Source organism: Erpetoichthys calabaricus, chromosome 17 (genome assembly GCF_900747795.2).
Source record: "Erpetoichthys calabaricus chromosome 17, fErpCal1.3, whole genome shotgun sequence".
Classification (NCBI taxonomy): domain Eukaryota; kingdom Metazoa; phylum Chordata; class Cladistia; order Polypteriformes; family Polypteridae; genus Erpetoichthys; species Erpetoichthys calabaricus.
In genome coordinates this window covers 4,496,507-4,520,845 of record NC_041410.2, presented here as the reverse complement: position 1 = coordinate 4,520,845, position 24,339 = coordinate 4,496,507, and the positions used below count along the sequence as shown (strand labels likewise).

The 24,339-nt window shown below is 41.8% G+C and overlaps 1 protein-coding gene across 4 annotated transcripts in view; it reads left to right on the top strand.

Moving 5' to 3' along the window:
- Positions 1 to 15,261, top strand: part of LOC114668003 (sialic acid-binding Ig-like lectin 13) — a 41,341-nt gene extending 26,080 nt beyond the window's left edge. For all 4 annotated transcript variants that reach the window (XM_051920686.1, XM_051920687.1, XM_028823579.2 and 1 more), the window contains 4 exons: positions 4,300 to 4,399; positions 4,552 to 4,629; positions 9,576 to 9,654; positions 14,929 to 15,261. In XM_051920686.1, the coding sequence (XP_051776646.1) occupies positions 4,300 to 4,399; positions 4,552 to 4,629; positions 9,576 to 9,654; positions 14,929 to 14,994 (323 nt within the window). In that variant the 3' untranslated portion in view covers positions 14,995 to 15,261. The remainder of the gene's footprint in view (positions 1 to 4,299; positions 4,400 to 4,551; positions 4,630 to 9,575; positions 9,655 to 14,928) is intronic.
- Positions 15,262 to 24,339: the final 9,078 nt, after the last annotated feature.

The window sequence follows — 24,339 nt, the reverse complement described above, 5'->3', positions numbered from 1 at the left end:
AACTCTCCATCGATGGTCTGCCAAGTCTTTTATCAGCAGGAGACGTTATTTGAACAATATTTTCCTTTTCAAAACTGTGATGCTGAAATGAATCTATGTAGCGGTCTATCTCCTTCTTCTTGCTACTCTATAGTCCTTTTAAAGGGCTTTCTGGTGGCACCAACACCTGGGTACATTGTGTCCCCAATATCCGACCTGGGAGCAATCACAGTAATGGGCTGTCATTAAGCATTGTGCAACTCTCTCATACATCAGAACAATGAAACAAAATGACAGCTCTGGTAACAGAAAAGAATGCACTATGTGGCAGTGCTACAAAAAAATCCAACAAAACTGATCGACAAAGCCAAAATACTTAAAGTCAAAATGAACATTACAAAGGTCCTCCGTCTGAGTGTGTTATTTCTTGATCCCTGAAGATGAAGTTGAGTACATGCAGGCTTCAAGTGCTATGGAGTTTCAAGTTTTCTTCTGCCTACGATGCATCCTTAGGATTGTGATTGACAAGATTGCCATCATAATTGGCAAAGTGGTGTCATATTACCAGAACACATCTGGTGGCTCATCAAAATGTCTACTTGCGATAGGACAGCGTTTCTCAACCTTTAAGTATTTGCGAGTTTTCATAACAGTTTTAATTGCGCCCCCCTAATGTTTTTTGAAAGGAGCCCACTAATACCAATTTGTTCTTTTTTAATTAATGATATATCATAGATGCATATTTTATTATACCTACTTAACTTTTATCGACATTTATCTAACTCTAGATTTAATTTTCTAGTATCAGAATGTAGTTTAAGTTCATTTGTTTTGGTTTCAATGGATGTATTTTTCATATTTTTGATTCTTGTTTTCTTTTTTTCACATCTTCACGCCCCTTTTTTGTTACTTCGCGCCCTACAGTTTGAGAACCGCTGCAATAGGAAATGAGTCGGTTTTATTTTTTTTTTCAGTAGATATTTTTAATCAAATAATAACGACAGGCAGGTGTGAGCGGAATTAATGCATGAAAACGCTTCCAGACAGGACGAAACGAATACTCCATTCAGAAATTCTATGTGTTACTTACCTCATTGCAGTTTGTAGTGATCGCTGAGAAAATATTTTAAATCTAATGTTTTCATGCAGAAGACAAAGAATAACAATTAATATGGAATATAAGAAAATAGTGACCGATGCTTCACAATGTAAACGATGTGAAAAGTGTCCATGGAAAAAATATTTTTCTCACGTTACTCGTGTTGCAGCAGTTATCCAGCTGTATGCTCAAAACGCGGAAAACGCCTGCATTTTTGCTTAAATATAGACACAACAGTGTTACCAATGTCATAACATTGTGCTTTAATGGCAGAGGTACAATAAATAAAATCGAATTACGTCCCAATGCAGTCGAAAGCGGTGCTATAACACTATTAATTTTGTTATTCATATCTTATTATTACAGTATTTCAATAATTATTCATTTATATGATAAATGTGTTATGCTAATGTTAGGTTAGGTTAGCTTTTGGTAGGTTACTTTGGTTGGAACAGTATGCTGTCATTAAGCGAGATATGACTGTGCTGCTAAATCGGAAACTAAAACCACACTGGATTAAACATTTCTGAACTGAAAACATGAATCTTGGCAATCATTGATGGAGAGAGGCCGGTGTTACAGCAAACATGTAATGTGAATATCTAGCAGAAGAGGTCAGGTGATACCTTTAATCTGAGCACATTTGCCAGGTCAGTTTTTGTCCCAAACTCTTCAGTTGTGCCACCCAAAATTGTAGTGCATTGCTGTCCAGGAAAGCTGTCACAATTTACATTTTTCACAAGAGTAATCTTATTTTTATTATAGATTAAAATACATGCATTAAAAATATATATTGTGTTCTACGAGGGACATGTGGGAGGCAGCTCTGAAGCATTAAAATGTCACTTAAGCAATATGTGCTTCATCAGCAATAATTGAGTTCTCGTTAAGGAACTGGGTTGGAACAAAAACCTGCACATACTGTGGCTCTCCAGGACCGACGTTGCCTACCCCTGTGTTAAAAGGAGGATTTTGAAATCTGCCCTAAACTTAACCGGGAGCTAGTGTAAGGAATTAAGAACTGGAGTTATGTGTTTGTATTTTCTTGTTCTTGTAATAATTCTTGCAGCAGCATTTTGGATTAACTGAAACTGTATAAAGAACAATTTGAACATCCAGTGAACGCCGCATTGCAGTAGTCAATCCTACTAGAAATCTTCTTCTTCTTTCGGCTGCTCCTGTTAGGGGTCGCCACAACAGATCATCTTCTTCCATATCTTTCTGTCCTCTACATCTTGTTCTGTTACACCCATCAACTGCATGTCCTCTCTCACCACATCCATAAACCTTCTCTTAGGCCTTCCTCTTCTCCTCTTGCCTGGCAGCTCTATCCTTAGCACCCTTCTCTCATTATACTCAGCATCTCTCCTCTGCACATGTCCAAACCAGCGCAATCTCGTCTCTCTGATTTTGTCTTGCAACTGTCCAACCCGAGCTGACCCTCTAATGTCCTCATTTCTAATCCTGTCCATCCTTGTCACACCCAATGCAAATCTTCACATCTTTAACTCTGCCATCTCCAGCTCTGTCTCCTGTGCCACTGTCTCCAATCCATATAACATAGCTGGTCTCACTACCATCCTGTAGATCTTCCCTTTCATTCTTGCAGATACCCGTCTATCACAAATCACTCCTGACACTCTTCTCCACCTATTCCACCCTGCCTGCACTCTCTTTTTCACCTCTCTTCCACAATCCCCATTACTCTGTAAATCAATCCTACTAGAAATAAATGCATGAATTTAATTTCTCAGAATCCTGTTTATTTAGAAAGCACCTTAATTTCCCAACATTTTTAAGATGAAAGCACTTTAAATGACATGCTAGAGTCAAAGATAAGTCCCAGATTGCGGGCTGATTCGGTAAAATGAATGGCGATTCCAACTGAGTTAAATGATGACAAAATATTGTTGCGATCAGCGTCATTCCCTCCAATAATTAACATTTCTGTTTTATCGGTGTTTAAAGACAAGTAGTTCTCATCCATCCACTCCTTTAATTCACTAACACAATTAATTAAAGACAACATCAGAGAAACTTAATTTGATCTAAAAGAATAGTGTAACTGGGTGTCATCTGCATTCGAGTGAAAATGAACATGTTTCCTAATGAGAGATCCCAGTGGAAAACTGTAAAGTGAAAATAGTAAAGGTCCCAGTACTGAGCCCTGCGGGACACCATATTGAACTTCTGTGTGTAATGATGGAGTCCTGTCAGCACATTTCTGTATGTATTGGAATCGATTTGATAAATAAGAACTAAACCATGCGAGCACAGTGCCTGTAAGCCCAACAGAGTGGTGGCTCTGAGGCTAGGGATCTGCAGTGGCAATCGGAAGGTTGCCGGTTCGAATCCCATAAATGCCAATAAGGACTCTGCTCTGTTGGGCCCTTGAGCAAGGCCCTTAACCTGCAATTGCTGAGCACTTTGCGTAGTGAGAAAAGCGCTATAAAAATGCAAAAGAATTAAATATAATTATTAATTATAATTATAACATCATTTTGTAGCCTGTTTCTGTAACTATGACCAGTGCGGAAACCAGACTGGAATAAATTCAGTATAACATATTTAGCTAATGGAGGCTCAGGGCTGTAGCGGTTGGCTCTGCCATCCTCACCATCCCATGAACTGCCTCCTGGTCTCTACCACTGTGACCTGCACCTTCTCCCTGAGTCTGTTGTGTTTTCCTCCTGGCACTCCAGTGTTCTCCTAAATATCTTTGGATCGCGTTAATTGATGATTCTACTTTAGCTCAGGGTGGGTGTATGTGAGACTGTCACTAGTGGTGTTTTTAGGTCTTCCTAGGCTGAAGCCCCTGATCAGTTTGGTCACATTATAAATAAACTGATTGTGGCAAACCTCTGAGCTTTTCTTCTCCATTATATATTATCTAACCCATAATCAAAGCATATCTGATTGTGTTGAAGATGCACACAAAACCCCAAGGGGACTCCCGCTCATTGATTTCATTATGTTCCACATACACACTGATAAAAAAACAAGCTGGTTGTTGAATCCTTATACATCTAAAAGCACATATGAAAATCAAAGTTGATTCTTGCAAGTCCTAGAATGCCCCTGCTCTGCGCTGTCATGGCCTGATGTGGGTTTGGCTTCTTCTGCATGTTTAGTGCCACCAGGATAAGCCCTGGTGCCTTATGAATACAAATGGATGGACGGACATTCACATTTCAGCCTCATGTGTTGTATTTTGTCTACAGGTGTCCATTTGTCTCTCCTCGTAGCTGTGCCCCTCACTGCAGTGCTCCTAGTCACAGCTCTGGTGTTTACATGTCACAAAGTGCGGACCTGCACAAACAGGTGAGTCACATAGTGACATCTCAGTAGCTTTCACTATGAGGCCTTTCTGAAACGTTTACTCCATTGTTGAAATGACATGTGGCACCTGTCACCCACTCCCAGTTCAGCCTGATTTCAGTCTTTCCCAATTTTGTTTTTTTTTTTTTACCCAGAAATCCGAAGAACAAATCTTCAAGACATGACGGCAAGTTCTATCCGAGTGATGGCGCGCTGGACCCCCCACTAAAAAGGTGACTGGTTGACCAATTGCACTGAAGCTCTTTGACATCACTTGGTGTTTCGCAGTCCTCCTGCTTTTCCTTGTTTGTGTGTCCGTTGGTCTTGTCAGGCCATCGTTATTCCTTGATTGACTTTAGTTTCTTGAAAGCAGCTTTGAAAAGGAACTGAAGAGCTCAGTTTGGGAGAAGAAGATGACGGGTGCAAGTCAGAACAACAGTGTAGTTGCGGTTGTTGAGGGTTTTTAAAAAATAACTCCAAATACTCCTACTATAAAGATGCGAGTTGGGAATCGGGAGCCCGGGATTCCCAGACATTTGTCATTCCCGCATTCTTGGGAATGAAACTGCTGTAATTCCCGGGAAAACGGGAACGGCCAAGCTTGCATATATAGCGTGTAAAAGTGTAAAAATCGATCAAGAAATAACAGAGTTATAGTTGAAAATAATTAAGGAGGCGCCATTGCTGCAGCTTGCACTTCATCAGAAAACAGCTTTGAACAACAACTTGAAATTGCAATGCGTCAGTCTGTTGCATCTGCATTATATGTGCCAAGAAACTTGCCATCACAGAATGATGACAAGAAACTGGATGCATCAATAAAAGCTGAAATGGCGCTGTTTCAGAGCAACGGCAAGCGCGGGCATTGTTTAGAACAAGTGTATCAGTATCTGATGACTGTGCCGCCTACTTCAGTGGAGGCAGAGTGTGCTTTCTCAGCAGCTGGCGTACTCTGCACGAAGGTGCGCTCTCGCCTGGACGACCGCACCCTGGACTCGTTAATAATAATAATAATTCTTTACATTTATATATAGCGCTTTTCTCAGTACTCAAAGCGCTATCCACACAGGGAGGAACCGGGAAGCGAACCCACAATCTTCCACAGTCTCCTTACTGCAAAGCAGCAGCACTACCACTGCGCCACCTGTGAGGACGTTGTGCTTTCTATGCTCTTATTACCGCAACTAAAGATACATGTACTTCTATGACAGCATGAACTGCTTGTAGATAAGGTTAGTCTTTTATTTGTATCAACATATTGCAGTAGTTTTATTAAAAATAAGTGTCGGTCGTTCTAAAACCGTTCACAAGTGAGATGCCCGGGATTCCTGGGAATGAAATGCGGGATTCTCGGCCCGAACACAGACAGGTGGACATCGTTGGTTTACCCACAACACGTTTATTTACAACTATTTACAAGTCAGTGCAACACAAACCCCCAAAGTCCAGGCCTCTTCACTATGCCTCACTTCAGGCCGCCTCCTTTCCTCTCCTCCCGAGCTCTGTCCTTCTCCTCTCCCGACTCAAGCCACCGAATGGAGGGAGGCGGCCCCTTTTATGACCACCCGGATGTGCTCCAGGTGCCTCTCGACAATCTTCCACCAGCACTCCCCAGTGTGGCGGAAGTTCCGGCTGCACACCCGGAAGCACTCCGGGTGTCCCCGATCCTCTTCCCTCCAGCACTTCTGCCACAACCGGGGCTCCGTAAGCATCGGGGCACCCCCTGGCACTGACCACGGGCCCCTACAGGGCTGAGCTTCAAAGCTCTGTACCCGTGGTCCCCACAGCCACCAGGGTGGTCCCCCCATGTGGTCTGGGGGAGGAATAAGCCCTCCTCCGGTCCTCCAGGGCGTCCTGGCCGGGTACAACCCCCAGCCACCTATGACAACAGTAATAAAGGTTTGTAGAGTGTCCACCACCACACTGATGCCGATTGCCCATCACACCCATCCTGCTTCGCCTTCACTGGCTCCCTGTGTCTTACAGGATCCAGTATAAAATTCTATTAATAACTTACAAAGCTTGAAATGGCCTCACACCAGACTACCTCAGTGACCTTCTCTATCACTCTGCTCCTGTTTGCCCATTAAGGTCCTCTGATTGTGGCCATCTTGTTGTGTCCAACGCTAACCTGCACTCTGTGGGTGACAGCAGGGCCTTCAGCTCTATATAGTGCCCAGACTTTGGAATGACCTCACAGAATGAATCGGATCAGCTGACTCCATTCATTCTGTTTAAAAAGCAAAACTTTCAACTCATCTGTTCAGGAAGACTTGGAACTGAAAGAAGGACCAGAATGTTAAGTTTAGTTAATCTCTCTGCCCAGAAGCTCAGGATTTGTCTGTGTGTTATATCACTGACTATCTGATTTGTTCAGACATTTCTTTTAGTACTGAATTTAATATTATACACTGGTTTATTCCTTCATTTATTCTGTTTAATATATATATATATATATATATATATATATATATATATATATATATATATATAATATATAAAAGTCAATGTGTGTATGTATGTTCCAGCATCACTTTCCGAAGGGCTGGAGCAATTTTCACGAAACTTGGTACACATGTTTCTTATTGGTTTACTAAAAATACTGTAGGGTGAAATCAGCCTAACCCACACCCTCTTGGGTAGGGTGGGGGGTAATCTTGAGGTCTTGTATGCATGTTATCATCCAGTCGACACTCAGAACGATCACCAGAGGGAGAACTGGAGGTGACTGCCAGCATTCTTTATGTTTGAGCAACACCACCGCGCCCCTTTTGCTTTTGAAATTAAATAGAGTTGGCTGAGTTGGCATCCCAGCTATTTTTTAGGACTCATTCTGTCTTTGTGACTCAAACAGCCATATATGTATCTTATATATATATACGTCTACACGTGGATGTGTATGTGTCTGTCCGGCCCAGTAGTGAGATGTAGATGTAGAGTCGGGGTGAGGGCTCCAGCTCCAAGGATACGCAAGCGAGGCCAGCACACCGGCAAAATGAAAACTCTGAAGAAAGACGGTCGCTTAGCTGCTAATGCACAAACGAGGCAAGAACGCTGACAACACGAATACTCCTAGGAGAGAGATGCCCAGAATAGTTCTGACAATTTCAGTACTTTCTAGGATCCCATGCTTGGCTTACATAATTAGTTAATTTTATATATATATATACAGTAATCCCTCACTTATCGTAGGAGATAGGTTCCAAGGCCGACCGCGATAACTGAATTTCCGCGAAGTAGGGACACCATATTTATTTAATTATTTAACGTGTATTTGGACGTTTTTAAACCCTCCCTGTATTGTTTACAACCCACCCTTTACTCTGTTAATAACAGGGACAACTGCTAAGCAATATGAAATCGGTAGATAAGTTTACACTTACTGTATAGCGAACTACACGTAGCTATATATGACGTGATGAATATGCTGCGCAGTAAAAATGATGACAATGAAGGTGATGATCCCCTGAATGCAGTATAAAGAGCACGTTAATGCTGAATGAGTGAGATGAGATGAGACTTCCTGGTTAATGCAGCACTGCGTCGCTGAGCTAATCAGCAGCACACAGGAACTTAACTGCGTGCTCTGATTGGGTAGCTTCTCAGCCATCCACCAATAGCATCTCTTGTATGAAATCAACTGGGCAAACCAACTGAGGAAGCAACTATCAGAAGTAAACAGACTAATTGTCCGCAGAAACCCGCGAAGAATCGAAAAATCCACGTTATGTATTTAGATATGCTTACATATAAAATCCGCGAAGTCGTGAATCCACGAAAAGTGAACCGCGAAGTAGCGAGGGATTACTGTAATGCAAAAGCCAAATCCCACTGACTCACTCATCACGAAATCTCCCAAACTATGAGGACTTGGGACTTGAAATTTGGAATGTAGGTTACCCTTGGCCCATAGGTGCTTGCTAAGAAACGGTCTTAAAAATTTTGTGGTCTGTCTGCTTTTCACACTTAATTACTTAACGGATTTAGATCTGGTTGTTTTCTATAATTAGCTTGAACTTTCTAGTTGATTTTGTGACTTCTCGCATCACGCTAAGTACCAGAGTTCGCTTGCGGTATCAATTTATTTATGCAAATCCAAGAGAGTGGCCGTGGGCCGAGAGCAGGGGGGGCGGGGCCTTCCTCATTTACTCGCCAGCCTCTGTTCGAGTTGGTTTACGTTTCGCCACGTGTTGGAGTGCACCTTGCCTCGGCTTAGCTAGCAATACCGGTTTGTACAACAGATATTATCACCTACAGACTGTTAAGGAGTAACGTTTGACGTGTTTGAGAGAGAGATCAGAGCTTTTAGAGGGTCGCTGCTCATTGGCGGAGATGTCACGGCCACATGCTTTTCTTCCCACATGGAGAGCTGAATATGATCAGATACAGTGCTAACGTCTATTGATTTTTAAAGTTTGTCCTGTTTCATACATGCAAGACCGCAGGACAAACACATTAGTGAATCTTCATGGTTTGTTAATTTATTTTTATTTTTAAAGTTGTGTTTTTTAATTATTTTTCTCAAACAATTAAAAAAAAACCCACTTTATTTTCCTCCCAGGCAACACTGGGTACTTCAGCTAGTGTTTTATACATCCTGTATTTATTTATTGTTCTATGCAGAAAATGTTTGAATCCAATGTTACATCTACCCTGCTGTTCTTTCTGAGACTCTGTGAAGCGCCTTGAGCATAGAAAAGGCACTAAATAATAATAATAATACATTACTACATAATTAATAGGAAAGGTGCTATAATACAATGTATTATTATTAAAATTATTGTTATTCATTATTTATTAATATTTAATTAATATTTAATAACAAATAAATTATTATCCATCCATTATCCAACCTGCTATATCCTAACTACAGGGTCAAAGGGGTCTTCTGGAGCCAATCCCAGCCAACACAGGGTGCAAGGCAGGAAACAAACCCCGGGCAGGGCGCCAGCCCACCGCAGTAAATTATTATGTAATAATTAATTAATATTATTAATAATAATAGTAATAGCCTCTATTTTCCTGGGGTCAGACTTGCCTAGGGGTGAGCGTTGTTGTGTCCACTCCATTGCAGGCCTCACCCCTTTGCTATTCTGTGCTGTCAAATCACAGACGTGGTGTGCTCACTGGATATTCAGTTTACAGACTAACTTTGATTACATCTCTCCCTCTCGATTAGCTATACCCTGCAAGAACTCTCGGACAGAAACGTCTCAGATGTCGAAGATGAAGATGAGGTCTCCTATGAAAATCTCATGGTATGAAACGTTAGGTCTTTGCACACCAAGATGCTATCCTGACTGTCTGTCCTGTCATGAATATTCCTACTTTTAATGCTGTGAACAACAAGTTAATTCTTGTAGTGACCTTCCAATCCTGACAAATCCCATGAAGGCCAGAAAATACAAAAGTGGAGAATTTATTCACAACAAAAGCTGTAAACTGCAGAGTAGCTAGACATTGCGCTCTCTCAGAAACAAGAAAGTAGGGAATCTGGTAGGACCTTATGAAGGAGATCTATATGAAGAACAGACAGGTAAAGTGTGTCAGTGAGACTCATAAACATCCAGGTGGGTTCCATAAGAACTGTGGGGCAGTCATTCCATGGGGCTTTCAGTGTCTTGTGGAATCATCAGAAACAAAACCACAAATAACATCCACTTAAGATAACTGTGGACCAATAAGGCTAATCGACAAATGAACAGAAGCTGGAGTCGGACCTCCTAAATAGCCGTGATGAAGATGATTAATTAACTAAAACAGAACAACATGAAACAGCGAGTACACAAAGATCAACATAAGCAACACAATATAATGTCCAAACACAGTCCACATCCACATGTAGATGCAGATTGGAGGTGATACATGAATGGAAGTCCCAAGTGAACAGCTTTCAGTTTTGTCCTACAAGTAATGTGGTGATGGTGACGAATTTCAGGCTCTGGGAGTTCTTCACAGATGAAGACATTTACCAACTCTGATCAGATGGCACAAACATCACCCACAGGACACAAACACAAATCCAGAAATAGTAATCCTCAGGAAACTGTAGTAAGTGATTTTTGGGGTGAAGAGTCGAGACACAAAGGACAGACGATTGAGCTTGTTTGCCGGCTTCTTCTGGCATCCCTTTTCAAGTCCACGCCATACATTGTTTCCCCCTGCAGTCCCCAAAGGCTGACCAATGCCAAAGTACTACCGGGGCTGCTGGGATTTGTAGTTAATTTAAGTAGTGCTGCTGCAGTCAGAGACAAAGGCACCAGTTAGATGACCTAAATCAGGGTCTGTGGGAGACCTCGAGGAGGCACAGAAGCACAAGTGGGCAGAAAGATCACCTCTCCACATTAGTTTGAGAAGACAAGGGCCAGCAAGGAGCAGTGGGTTTGCCATTGTAGAGTAGGTTGTGCCATGGAAGCGTATCTTCTGGAAATTCCTCTGGGACTAAGAGAGGGAGATACCCTGTTGCTCTGGGAGGAGGAGGAGGAGGATGAGGAGGAGGAGGCTTGCAGAAACCGTGATTCCAGGACAAGAAACAAAGATAGGAATACATTACAAGGGTAATGACAATCACAGAGATATTAAGGAAGGCTGACAGGCGGTCAGCACAAGTTCTCTAAGTAATGTTGGCTCCAGAGTTGGCTTTAGCATTTTTGTTGTCCTAGGTGAAACTGTAAATGGCGCCCCACCAACCCTTTTGCTTTGAGTGGATTTATCACTGCCAGACCTGAACGTAGAAACCTGGAGACACGACAGAGGAGCTGGGACTGGGAAGTGCGAGATATGGAGGGTTTTGTGAATTTACAGTGTAAATGTGTGGACACTAGGGGTCACCATTGCCCCTTTTTCCCCCAACAGACAGACGCAGGACATAGGTTCTAAACACCAAGAAGTTATTTAATTTCTTCATTTCCTTCTATGAAGTGCCCACAAGCACCACAGCCACAAATAAACAGGCAAGAGAAACACCAAGTACAACATTAAATTCTCTTTCTCCACCACATCTCCCAGCAAGCTCTGTCCTACACCTCCTGCTTGCCTGCTGGGTTCCCAACAGTCCTTTAAATCAGGGGTGCCCAACTCCAGTCCTGGAGGGCCAGAGTGGATGCAGGTTTTCATTCTGACCCTTTTCCTAATTAGTGATCTGTTTTTACTGCTAATTAACTTCTTTTGAATTAATTTTACTTGAGTTGATTTTTGAGAAATGTTTCCCTGAATTTCTTCATCATTCCTCTGAATTGCTTCATTTCTTTCCTTAAATGGCACCCAAACAAAAGTGAAATGTGAAGTGAGTGAGCCAACAGAAGAGCAATTAAGTCAGGGCCTCAAACTCCAACCAATTTCACTCCAGCCAGTTCCTTAATGAGGCGCCGAGTCTTGTCTTTAATTAAACCCATTCTTTAATTCCATGGCTTGTTGCTGCTCTAATTGTGCAATAGCAGACATTTCCGAAATTGTGGATTTTCTCTTTTCTAAGAGCAGATCAGCATTCCTGAGACCTTCACCTTTCTTTATTTTCAGCTATTGTATGATGGTCACAGTTTGCTGGTCCTGTTTTGGCTCATTTTGTATCTTATTATTGTTTGGCTGCTAATTAAGGAAAAAGAAACAATTGAAGGGTCTGAGTCTTCATGAGAAAGTCAATTAAAATGAATTCAAAAGAAGTTAATTAGCAGCAAAAACAGGTCACTAATTAAGAAAAGGGTTAGAATGAAAACCTGCAGCCACTGTGGCCCAGCAGGACTGGAATTGAGCACCTCTGCTTTAAATAGTCCTTGTATACAACTAATATGTGAAAACAAAAGGAATAATAGAAACAGTGGCAGACCTACATTTTTGGAGCCCTGCAGGTTGAAGTGTTATGGGGGGCCCTTTGCAACCAGCAAGTGAGGTCTGGGTAACCCGCTGTTATCTTCTTCAATGGGGTTATTCCATGACAGATCACCACAAATTTTTTTAAAATGTAACCACTACATGTAGGGGGTTTAAATCACCCCACCCCCATCGAGTAGACACCCAAAATTTTTAAGCAATGTGGATGAAAGTCACTTCTTTTGTCCCTCTGGGATTAGAAGCCGTGAATCTTGAGCTTCATTAGGTTATAGTAGATCCACCCCTGAACAGAAAACAATATAATTGGGTTAATGGGAATCGGACATTAAAGTGTGAGTCTCGATTATTTAAATTATTTCACCCTCAAATTTTGTCACCCTAGGTGACCTCCTATTTCACCTAAATGGTAGAGCCAGAACTGATTGGTCACACCTCACATTTCAAAGCTGCTTAGATCTCAGGGTGTTGTTCCCACGTGGGCCACTAGATGCCACTGTAAGCTTGTGCCTCTGGACTTGTAGTCCTGCCCATGGAAGTGCTGGCGATGCTGGATCTGAACCCTGGCATTTTAAAGCTGTACTGGTTCAGTTTAGATTTAGGAAGTGAAGGTGAACTGGGCAAAGGTTCAGTGCAATGAGGAAGATGGGCCAGGATGTGATAGGGACAGAAAGTGACTGGGAAATGGTGAACACCAGTAATGAAAACTGAAATTATTTTATGAACAGGATATGTAATTAATTTTAAAATAATGAGTTGGTTTGTGAAATTAGGAAGTTGCACTTTATTATACAACATAATTGGCAGGTTTATATTCTGCTGAGTAGTAGTGAACAGCACAGTGGCTCAGTGATCAGTGCAGGGTTCTGTTAGACTGGATGGGAAGCATCTGTGAACTGTCATCTGCAGGTCTCCCCATACGTGTTCTATGGGGTTTAAGTCTGGGCTTTGACTGGGCCACTTAAGGACACTCGGAGACGTGTCCCAAACCCACTCCACCGTTGTCTTGGCTGCATGTTTAGGGTCCAGTCTGGGGTGCTGTGCCCCCTGGAGTAGGTCACCTTCATGAACCTCTGTGTCTGGCTGCATTCATCCTTCCCTCACTTCTGCCACTGAGGAATACCCCCCATGGTATGATGTGGATCCCACCATGCTTCACTGTAGAGATGGTAGTAAGCAGGTGATGAGCAGTGCCTGGTCCTCATCAGAGACAGCGCTTGGAGTTCTACCTGAAGAATTCAGTTTTTGTCTCATCAGACCAGATGATCTTTTCCCTCCTGCTGCCAGAGTCCTTTAAATGCCATCACATGCCTTCTACTCAAGAGTGACTTCTGTCTGTTACTCTACCATACACCCCTGAATGATGGGGTGCTGCTGAGCTAGGAAAACCTCTCAGAAGCACAATCATCTCAGCAGCACTCCTTCAATGGACTTCTGAAACTCTGCTAGAGACACCTTTGGGTTTGTGGACATCTTCTTGACCAAGTCCCTTCAGTTGGCCAGCTCTAGTAAAAGTCCTGGTGGTTCCAAACCTCCTCCATGTCACACTTCCTGAGGTCACTGTGCTCCTGAACACACTCAGCGTTTCAGAAATGGTTTGATCCCCTTATCTGATCTTTGCCTCACCACAATTTGATGATGGAGGTCTACAGAGAGTTCCTTGGGCCTCATGGTTTGGTTTTTGTCCTGGCCTGCGGTGTGAATTATGGGACCTTCTGTGCCTTTCTAAATGATGTCCATTCAGCTGGCCACAAGCGGACTCCAATCAAGTTCTAGAAACATCTCAAGGAGAACTAAAGCAAACTGGAGACAACTGAGCAGAATTTGGAGGGCCACAGCAAAAGGTCTGAAAATTTCTAGGAACGAGAGATTTCACTTTTTTAATTTTAATAAATTTGCAAACATTTATGAAAATATGGTTTTGTCTTTTTGTTATTATGGGACTATGAGTGTTGACTGATGGGTAAAAATGCCTGGTTTATCCATTTCAAATTAAATCTAAAACACAATGACGCCTGCACAAAGTGAAGGGGACGGAAGACTTTGAGTCCGGTGTAACAATAAAAAAGGAGAACCAGGCCCAGAAACACTCGGCAGAATTCAAAATGAAAAGAGGCTCGCTATAATCCTTAAACCAAAGATTAGTAGAAGAGGCAAACGCACCTCAATGACTAACAACAACCTCAGATGTGACTCAGCATGTGGCACTGCCTTTTAAAGAGTCACAGTGACGGCCTTGTGACGGGGACTCGCGTCCGAGCAGCGGCTACTCAGTGCGTCTTAATGGCAGTAAGTCAAACACGTAACAGTTATAATCACTAACAAATGTCTTGAGACAATAACTTATCTTCTCTGGAACAAACTACCAAGACATGGAGTTGAAGCAGAAACCTTTAAGAAAAATCTGAATGAGGTATGGGGGACATCTTAGCTATCAGCTAAACAAACAGGCTGGACGGTCTGAATGCATCCTCTCGTTTGTCAAATTCCTTATGTTCTTATGTCCAAAATTTTCCAAAATGTCAAAAAATCGTGGAAAAAAAACCATATTTGTCTGAATCACAGCAGTTATATATTGCTTACTATAAGCTGTTAATAAAATGAATTTTCAGACATTAGACACTTTAGGGCTGCTTAATGATTCAGATTCTTGATGTTGTTAACATTTCTTTTGTTTCCTTATTTTTTTATTCTGACCAAAACAGGAACAACCAGAATATGGGAACATGTTTCAAGATGAAATTTATGCAAATCACCAGCGCTGCTCGTAAAAACTGACAAAGTGGAATGGACACGAGTGACATGAGGCATCCCAATGTGGCCTCTGGCGTGGTGTGGCTCTGCTACTCACTTGTGCATGAAGTTCAAAATTCATTTGGCCTTTTATATTTGTTCTAAAAAGTTATACTGATTATCTGTTCATCATTTATTTACGTGTGTGACAATTGATTCCTGGTACATCAAACCGGTGGTGCCACCTTATAGGACGAAAAATGTAACTTTGTGACAAGCACCCTCATTATAAAGGGTGCTTAAACTGAACACCTCATTGTCATCCTCAATCAAACCATCCAAAATATCCTCCTTAATAAAAGGATAAGTGACTGTTTGGCTGTATCTGTGTGTCGGTCTGGTTGCTATGTCTCTGTCATTCCAACAGATGGTGTGTAGCGGACTAAAAAAACCCAGCTAAGATTCACACCATCGATAGGATGGTGATTTATTTATTTTTTTGATGGGGATCCCAGGAACGCACCCAGCCTTGGCCCGACTCACACACACTCCCTCACAGAGACAAAAAAGCAACCGGTAATAAAACAAATTAAAGAATGTATTAAACAATTATAAACAAAATATATGTAAACTACAACGATCCCACCCCAGTTCCCTTTTGGCGATTATACAATAAACACAAATTAAGCACCCACAAATTACTAACAAAAACCACACACGATGAAGTTCATGAAAACGTCGACTGATGAAATGAAATGATGGAGGTGGATAGTCCAGAGATCAGCACGCTGTATGTGAATGGAAAGGTCAGTCCTGCCGGTATTTCCTGATGAGATGATGACGTGTGAATGGGATCAGGAGTGCTCCTTTCTTTACAGGACGACAACAAACCCTCACATAGTCATCATGCAGACACCAGACTGTCCATACACCGAACAAGAGACGATCCCAGACCAAACAAGAATCCACAGGTAGAAAACGGAAAGGCACACAGACAGGCAACTTAAGACACAAAACAACAAAAGACTTTTTTCCTCTGTAGAACTGGCCTCCTTTTAAGTCTCACGTCACCTCCTTGTCCCCAGCAGCCCCTGCAACCTCAGCAGATGACAAATCAGAGCCACTGCAGGGACTGCTGGGAGTTGAAGTTTCATTCCCCAGTAGCACCGCTACAGGTGCATCACATATAACACGAATGAGCCGACCAATCTATTTAGCCCTGAAATCATTTGTCCCCTTTAGCATTTAATGCTGTCAGCATCCCAATTATTTGTAGTAATAAAACGTATTGCATTTTTCATTTCAACAGATACTCATAGATAGATAAACTTTATATCTCCCCAGGGGGAAATTTGGCTTTTTACAGAAGCTCTTAAAATAAATAAATACAAAAAATTATAGATAAGTCAGTAAATAAATAAACAAATAAATAAGTAGATATACACAGACACTGTCAATCTGAACAAAAAAGAAAATTGAAAACAAGGAAAACTTCTGGCTTGGCAGTCCGAGTCCTAGATATGCGCTATACAGGCGTATTTCTGTTTGTATAAAGGAGCTCCCCATTGTGTTTCTTCACACTCTCCTACTGAATAATTCATTGGCTGGAAGTCCTCAGTGTTGCTGTGTAAGAGAGAGGTTGTGCAGCGTTTGTTCATAATGGCACTCAGTTTTATCTTCATTCTCTCCTCCACTTCTACCTCCAAGGGGTCCAGAGTCTGTCCCATCACTAAGCCTGCCATTTTACTTAGCTTGTTAATATGGTGGTCCTCCCTTGAAGTGATGTCACCAGCCCAGCACGCCACACTAACCATCACTGAGCTGTAGAAGATGTGAAGGACGTCACTACACGGATTAAAAGAGAGCATTCACCTAAGGAAAAAGACTCTGCTCTGCCCTTATATACATATATATTGTGGCAGACAACCGGCAGCTCATCCTGGCCGTGACACCCCTGAGATGGAAGGATGGGGGAAGGCAGCATTTCCAGGACTCTGCCTCCCCCAAAATGCTAAATGGAAGCTGCCCTGGAGTGTAAGGGTGCCCCAGATTCCCGCAGGGCATCCTGGGACTTGGAGTGCGGTTTCTTAGCCCTGTTGGGTACTGTGGGTGCCACCAGGAGCTGTGTGAGGACCGGAGGAGCCATGCCTAAGTCACGAGGACGGGAGCCCTGAAGTACTTCCGGGCTGAAGAAAAAGCCAATTCTCCATCTGACCCAGCAGTGATAGCAAGTCCTGTGGATGGAAGAGAAGAAGCATTTCCAGGGCAAGGACTATATAAAGGACTGGTGGAGACCCAGCAAGTGGGAGTTGGGAGGTAGAGGACAGAGCTTGCTGGGAGGTGTGGAGGAGAAATTAGAAATTATTACTGAGTTTTTGTTGTGTTTCTTGTGGCTGTGGTGCTTTGGAGGCACTATTGTGCAGGAAGAAAATAATTAAAAGTCTTCTTAGTGCTTTTAACCTGTGTCTTGGATCTGTCTGTTGGGAAAAGGTGGGCAACAGTGCCACCAAGTGTCCATTCTCTTACTATATATATATATATATATATATATATATATATATATATATATATATATATATATATATATAATATATATATATATATACTGTGGCACCCGGACGGGGGACATGCCCGGAGGAGGGCTCATTCCTCCTGCAGACCGCGAGAGGGTGTCCGCTCTGCTTGTATTGGGGGCCACGGGTACAGGGCTTGGAAGCCCAACTCTGTAGGGGCCCATGGTCACTGCCAGGGGGCGTCCCCCTGCCCGAAGGACCCTGGTCCCAGTACTACCGCAACACCAGGAAGTGCTGGGGGGAAGAACAGAGGGAACACCCGGAGTGCTTCTGGGAGGACAGCCGGCATTTCCACCACACTGGGGCGTGTCCGCGGGATTGCCGGTGCACACCTGGAACACATCCGGGTACGGATAAAAGGGGCCGCCTCCCTTCATTCAAGGCTGGAGTCGGGTGGAAGCAGGACAAGGTCGGAGAAAGAGAGAAGGAGGCGGTCCGAAGAGGAAGAGCGGTTGGCCTGGACTTTGGGGAAGATTGGGGTTTGTGGCACCGTAATTGTAAATAGTATTGTAAATAAACATGTGTTGGGTGACATGAGTGTGTCTGCCTGTCTGTGTCCGAGTCAGTCTCCACAATATATATATATATATATATATATATATATATATATATATATATATATATATATATATATATATATATATATATATATATATATATATATATATATACAGTGCATCCGGAAAGTATTCCCAGCGCATCACTTTTTCCACATTTTGTTATGTTACAGCCTTATTCCAAAATGGATTAAATTCATTTTCTTCCTCAGAATTCTACACACAACACCCCATAATGACAACGTGAAAAAAGTTTACTTTTTTTTTTTTTTTTTTTTTCAAATTTATTAAAAATAAAAAAATTGAGAGAGCACATGTCCATAAGTATTCACAGCCTTTGTCATGAAGCTCGAAATTGAGCTCTGGTGTCATCCTGTTTCCCCTGATCATCCTTGAGATGTTTCTGCAGCTTCATTGGAGTCCACCTGTGGTAAATTCAGTTGACTGGACATGATTTGGAAAGGCACACACCTGTCTATAGAAGGTCCCACAGTTGACAGTTCATGTCAGAGCACAAACCAAGCATGAAGTCAAAGGAATTGTCTGTAGACCTCCGAGACAGGATTGTCTCGAGGCACAAATCTGGGGAAGGTTACAGAAAAATTTCTGCTGCTTTGAAGGTCCCAATGAGCACAGTGGCCTCCATCATCCGTAAGTGGAAGAAGTTCGAAACCACCAGGACTCTTCCTAGAGCTGGCCGGCCATCTAAACTAAGCGATCGGGGGAGAAGGGCCTTAGTCAGGGAGGTGACCAAGAACCCAATGGTCACTCTGTCAGAGCTCCAGAGGTCCTCTGTGGAGAGATGAGAAGCTTCCAGAAGGACAACCATCTCTGCAACAATCCACCAATCAGGCCTGTATGGTAGAGTGGCCAGATGGAAGCCACTCCTTAGTAAAAGGCACATGGCAGCCTGCCTGGAGTTTGCCAAAAGGCACCCGAAGGACTCTCAGACCATCAGAAAGAAAATTCTGAACTCTTTGGTGTGAATGCCAGGCGTCACATTTGGAGGAAACCAGGCACCGCTCATCACCAGGCCAATACCATCCATGCAGTGAAGCATGATGGTGGCAGCATCATGCTGTGGGGATGTTTTTCAGCGGCAGGGACTGGGAGACTAGTCAGGATAAAGGGAAAGATGACTGCAGCAATGTACAGAGACATCCTGGATGAAAACCTGCTCCAGAGCGCTCTTGACCTCAGACTGGGGCGACGGTTCATCTTTCAGCAGGACAACGACCCTAAGCACACAGCCAAGATATCAAAGGAGTGGCTTCAGGACAACTCTGTGAATGTCCTTGAGTGGCCCAGCCAGAGCCCAGACTTGAATCCGATTGAACATCTCTGGAGAGATCTTAAAATGGCTGTGCACCGACGCTTCCCATCCAACCTGATGGAGCCTGAGAGGTGCTGCAAAGAGGAATGGGCCAAACTGGCCAAGGATAGGTGTGCCAAGCTTGTGGCATCATATTCAAAAAGACTTGAGGCTGTAATTGGTGGCAAAGGTGCATCGACAAAGTATTGAGCAAAGGCTGTGAATACTTATGGACATGTGACCTCTCAACCTTTTTACCTTTAACAAATCCGCAAAAACCCCAAGCAAACTCCCTTCACGCTGTCACCATGGGGTGCTGTGTGCAGAATTCTGAGGATAAAAATGAATTGAATCCATTTTGGAATAAGGCTGTAACATAACAAAATGTGGAAAAAGTGATGAAGCGCTGGGAATACTTTCCAGATGTACTCTATCTATCTATCTATCTATCTATCTATCTATCTATCTATCTATCTATCTATCTATCTATCTATCTATCTATCTATCTATCATATAGTGTCTTTCATATCTATCTATCTATCTATCTATCTATCTATCTATCTATCTATCTATCTATCTATCTATCCATCCATTTTTCAACCCGCTGAATCCGAACACAGGGTCACGGGGGTCTGCTGGAGCCAATCCCAGCCAACACAGGGCACAGGGCAGGGAACCAATCCTGGGCAGGGTGCCAACCCACCACAGGACACACACAAACACACACCAAGCACACACTAGGGCCAATTTAGAATCGCCAATCCACCTAACCTGCATGTCTTTGGACTGAGGGAGGAAACCCACGCAGATACAGGGAGAACATGCAAACTCCACGCAGGGAGGACCCGGGAAGCAAACCCAGGTCCCCCAACTGCGAGGCAGTCCATCTATCTATCTATCTATCTATCTATCTATCTATCTATCTATCTATCTATCTATCTATCTATCTATCTATCTATCTATCTATCTGCCTTCATGTACATCTCTTTATTATATAGTGCCTTCATATGTATCTTGTGTTACATAATGGCTTTCCCACTTATCTATTTTGTAGTACGTTATGAGCAGACACACTTATTATTCACTTTACGAGACTTTACCATATTGATAAAACACATTATAGTATGTTTGATATTTCAAGAATTCAGCACGGTACTCAAACTTATGATGGGAATTATTGATTGATGTCAAATGTAAATGTTCACTTCATGGAGTAACTCCATGAAAATGTTTATTACTTAGATACGTTCAAACAGAAGTCGATAGTGATAAAGGCATGTGCCAGGAAGAAGACAAAAAAGACGAATGCTACAAGAATATAAAGGTATGAGACTCATAAAATATTTATTATAGTAATATAATAATATGCCCCCTGCTCACTTTGCTCACCAACCCCCGTGTGGGTGCTATGCATTAGCCTCTTTGTGGTTCTGCCGCTCACGTATGGGGATGCGGATGTACAATATAAACAGATTTTTATTTTTATGGGAATTGTTACATATGCATCAACGTGACAATAACTGCGCATGATTGAATTTCGTTTCTCTCTATTAAATAAAACTACTTTTTCGAATGTTTGGCTCTGAGATTTGTTGATTGTCATAGCAAAATGGGAAACTGTAAACATTTTAATACGAATGGCATATCAAGATCTCCTTTGTTGTCTAATGTTATCCGCGTTTGGACGTAAGGATTTGTATTCATTATTGGCTGTAGAATTTCTAATACATCCAATCGTTTAACTCTTTCGATTCGATGTTGCATCTCTTCTCCGTGATCATAAATCTAAACCTGACCAAATTGTGGTTTCTTTGAAATTAAACTTGTCGTAGCTTTAATTGTTGCGGGACCACTGATTCTCATAGCGTATGGTCCTGAATCGTGTAAATCTACGTTTTGAGCATTGAATGATGGGAATGTGAACAGATGATTGTACATTTGGATATTTTGCCTGTAGCATTTGTGGATTTCACTTTCACCAAATAACCAATCTTTTAATTCTCACGTATGCACCTCTTCATTTGAAGAAACACTACTTTTCCCTGATGGCAACACAAATTAGACAATCTACAAGTCTCCGACTTAAAGTTTAAAGCCGAACAATATATTCAATTTCTTTTAGCTATTCCATTATTTCACTGAGTAATAATTTCCATTTGTTTGCGCTAATGCGATCTTTACTATCAGTTTTTTGAGACATTTGAATTTTTGTACTTCCATTATCTCCAACCTGCTCTGCATGTGTATCACGGCAACGTTTTTGAATTATTTACGACGTTCTACATTGTCTTCTACTCTTTGTCTTTTCTTCTTCTACTGTTTGTCTTTTATTTCTGCCCCCGCTTGGACCTGTTAGGTTTTCAATCCATCTCTTGGCACAAAGTCTCGCCTCACGGGACATGAAATTATCTCTCGGAAAAAGTCTCGTCTCGTCCCAAGATTTTTTTTTTTATGTAATAGAGAGATATGAAAACTTAGCAGAACTATACTTATTAATTCACCCGTCCATGTACAGGACCTGCGTAGTCGGAGTCTTTTGGAGCAGAGCATTGGGCACGAAGTAGAAACCGGACCCCTGATGAAACGCCACCTCATCACGGGGCTACGGAATTAAGAGTTAAATACGAATCTTAGCTTTTGAAGATAATTGTCCCAGTGTTTAGAAAAGTCAGTTGATGAAAGAGGAAAATTTAAATGTTTTCTTTGTTTTCATGTAAATCATTTTCCTTTTATACGCTGTACATTACTGATCTGTTATTTGATGAACTACCTGGTAGGTCAAGTTCAAATATTATTTCTTCAACTTTGGATCAGTTATTAAATTATTAGTATAGTTTTTAATTAAATAACTATTTAAAAAATAACAACAACATTTCCTAATATGCCAAAATAAAATGTATTTCCTAATTAGCGGTTACACATTTTTGAACCTTTTATCTGTTTGATGGTTTATAACCAAAATCCAACTGGCATCCAATCATCTGCTTCTCTTCTGGAGTCTAACCTTGGGTGGTAGGTAATAATAAACCATTTTATTTATATATTTATCTATAAGTTTTGTTGTGGTAGGGTCCTAGGGTGACCCCATTTCCAATTTCAGACCCCTTATTACTCAGACCTTAACCCCCCTAACGATAGACCCGAGCATTGCTTAGGCAACGGTGTAGATGCGTGTTGTAAAAAACGTTTATCAGCAGCCCAGGTGTTGCACGCTCTTGACGGTGATACGAGCAGTGAGGTCGAGGAGCCTCTCATCAGCAGTGATGACGAAGTCAACGTGTCTTCAGGCAGTGAAACTGAAACGGACAGGGAGGCCGAAAGTGAGTCAGGTGAGGGTCATCATGAAAAGTAAAAAAACGAATAATGATAACATAAAATAAATGTGCCCACTGCTCTGTGCTATAAATTTGTTTTCCTGTATGATTCCAATAATTTTGATCATTTTTATAGTCCAAATCGCTGATTTTGCGCATTTCTTGTTCAAATACAAGACAGAAACATGAGGTGTGGCAGGGACGACCCTTTCCTCCCCTCAGACTGCGCTCTCCCTCACACACTGGCTGGCACGTGCCTGTTGCCGTCTCTCTGTATGTCGCCAATATAATGTGTGCAGACACCTTTATTATACACCCTGACTTTCCACACTCCGGCTAATATCTTTAATGAATGTGTGTTTAATATTTAGCCTTGCTGATTGGACATAAAGCCACAGTGGAAAGGCAGAAGGCGAGGCAGACAGTACCGTGCCGCCCTGAAGGGGGCACATGTGAGCCCAACAGGCGCTCGTTGCTGCTGTTCTTCTTGGCAATAATCACCACTGAGGTGGAGAGACTTTTAAAACAAAAGCTAAATAAGGAGGACTTTTACAAGATAGTGACGGAGATTTTCGTAGAGTAGAATAGGCGCATGGACTTCATTTACAAATAAAGGTAAGGTCATAAATGGCTTTCAATTTTATAAAAAATTGGGATCAGACTAAAAAAAAACAGTCCAATATTTAAAAACTTAATTTTGACCTTGAATAAAATATTCTTTTGTTTTTCTTGTTATCCTTTTGTTGATTAAAATGGATTAAAGCATCAGAATTAAAAGCTTTTAAAAGACAATTAAATATATTAACGAAGATCAAAACTGAAATCAGTTTTTTTTGTTCACCACTCTATACTATCATTTGTATTGCATGAGTGTGAATTGTGGAATTGCAACGGCAAATACAACTTAATAAGTTATAGCGTAATGAAAATTGCATAATTAGATCTGGACCACCCTGTATAGAACACATGGAGCATGCGGAGCAAATGCACTCTCTCCACTCTCTCTGTCACCGCTATAAACGTAACGTTCTTTCTTAGTCAAATATGCGCCTTACCTGCTGTAAGTGTGCGTAAAGAATGCTGATGAGATATGAAACATCACCGGTAGTCAATGTGCCAGCTGATTAGTGAATAAGCGACTCTTTAGGGTTCATATATTTGTAAATCTCACTCTGAAGGAGTCACCAGCCATGAACCTCGCCACACATCACTGGCATCATTATTATACTTTTTACACTTCCGACTGTGTATGTTTAGTGTTTTGCACGTGTTACAGTAAAGAAAAAGGCAAAAAATACAACACTTTTTATGTGTTTTTTTTGAGAAAAAATTATAAGGCTAAGGAGGTTAATAGATTGCCCCCAAATCCAATGCTCTTATCACGCTGTCAGGATCAACGCTATTATCATTGAATACGTCCTCCTTACTTTTAAATCTGTGATCACAACAAATTAGATAGAGGACCAGGAAAGGTATAAATGTTTTAATGTATAACAGAAATAATAAACAACTCACAGTGAATAAAAACACAATTATAAAACCTGGATAACAGACCACCAGGAGTCTCTCCGTCTTAGTACGTTGACAGGTCTCTGCTCTTGGCCCTTGGATTGAATGGCAGAAGTAG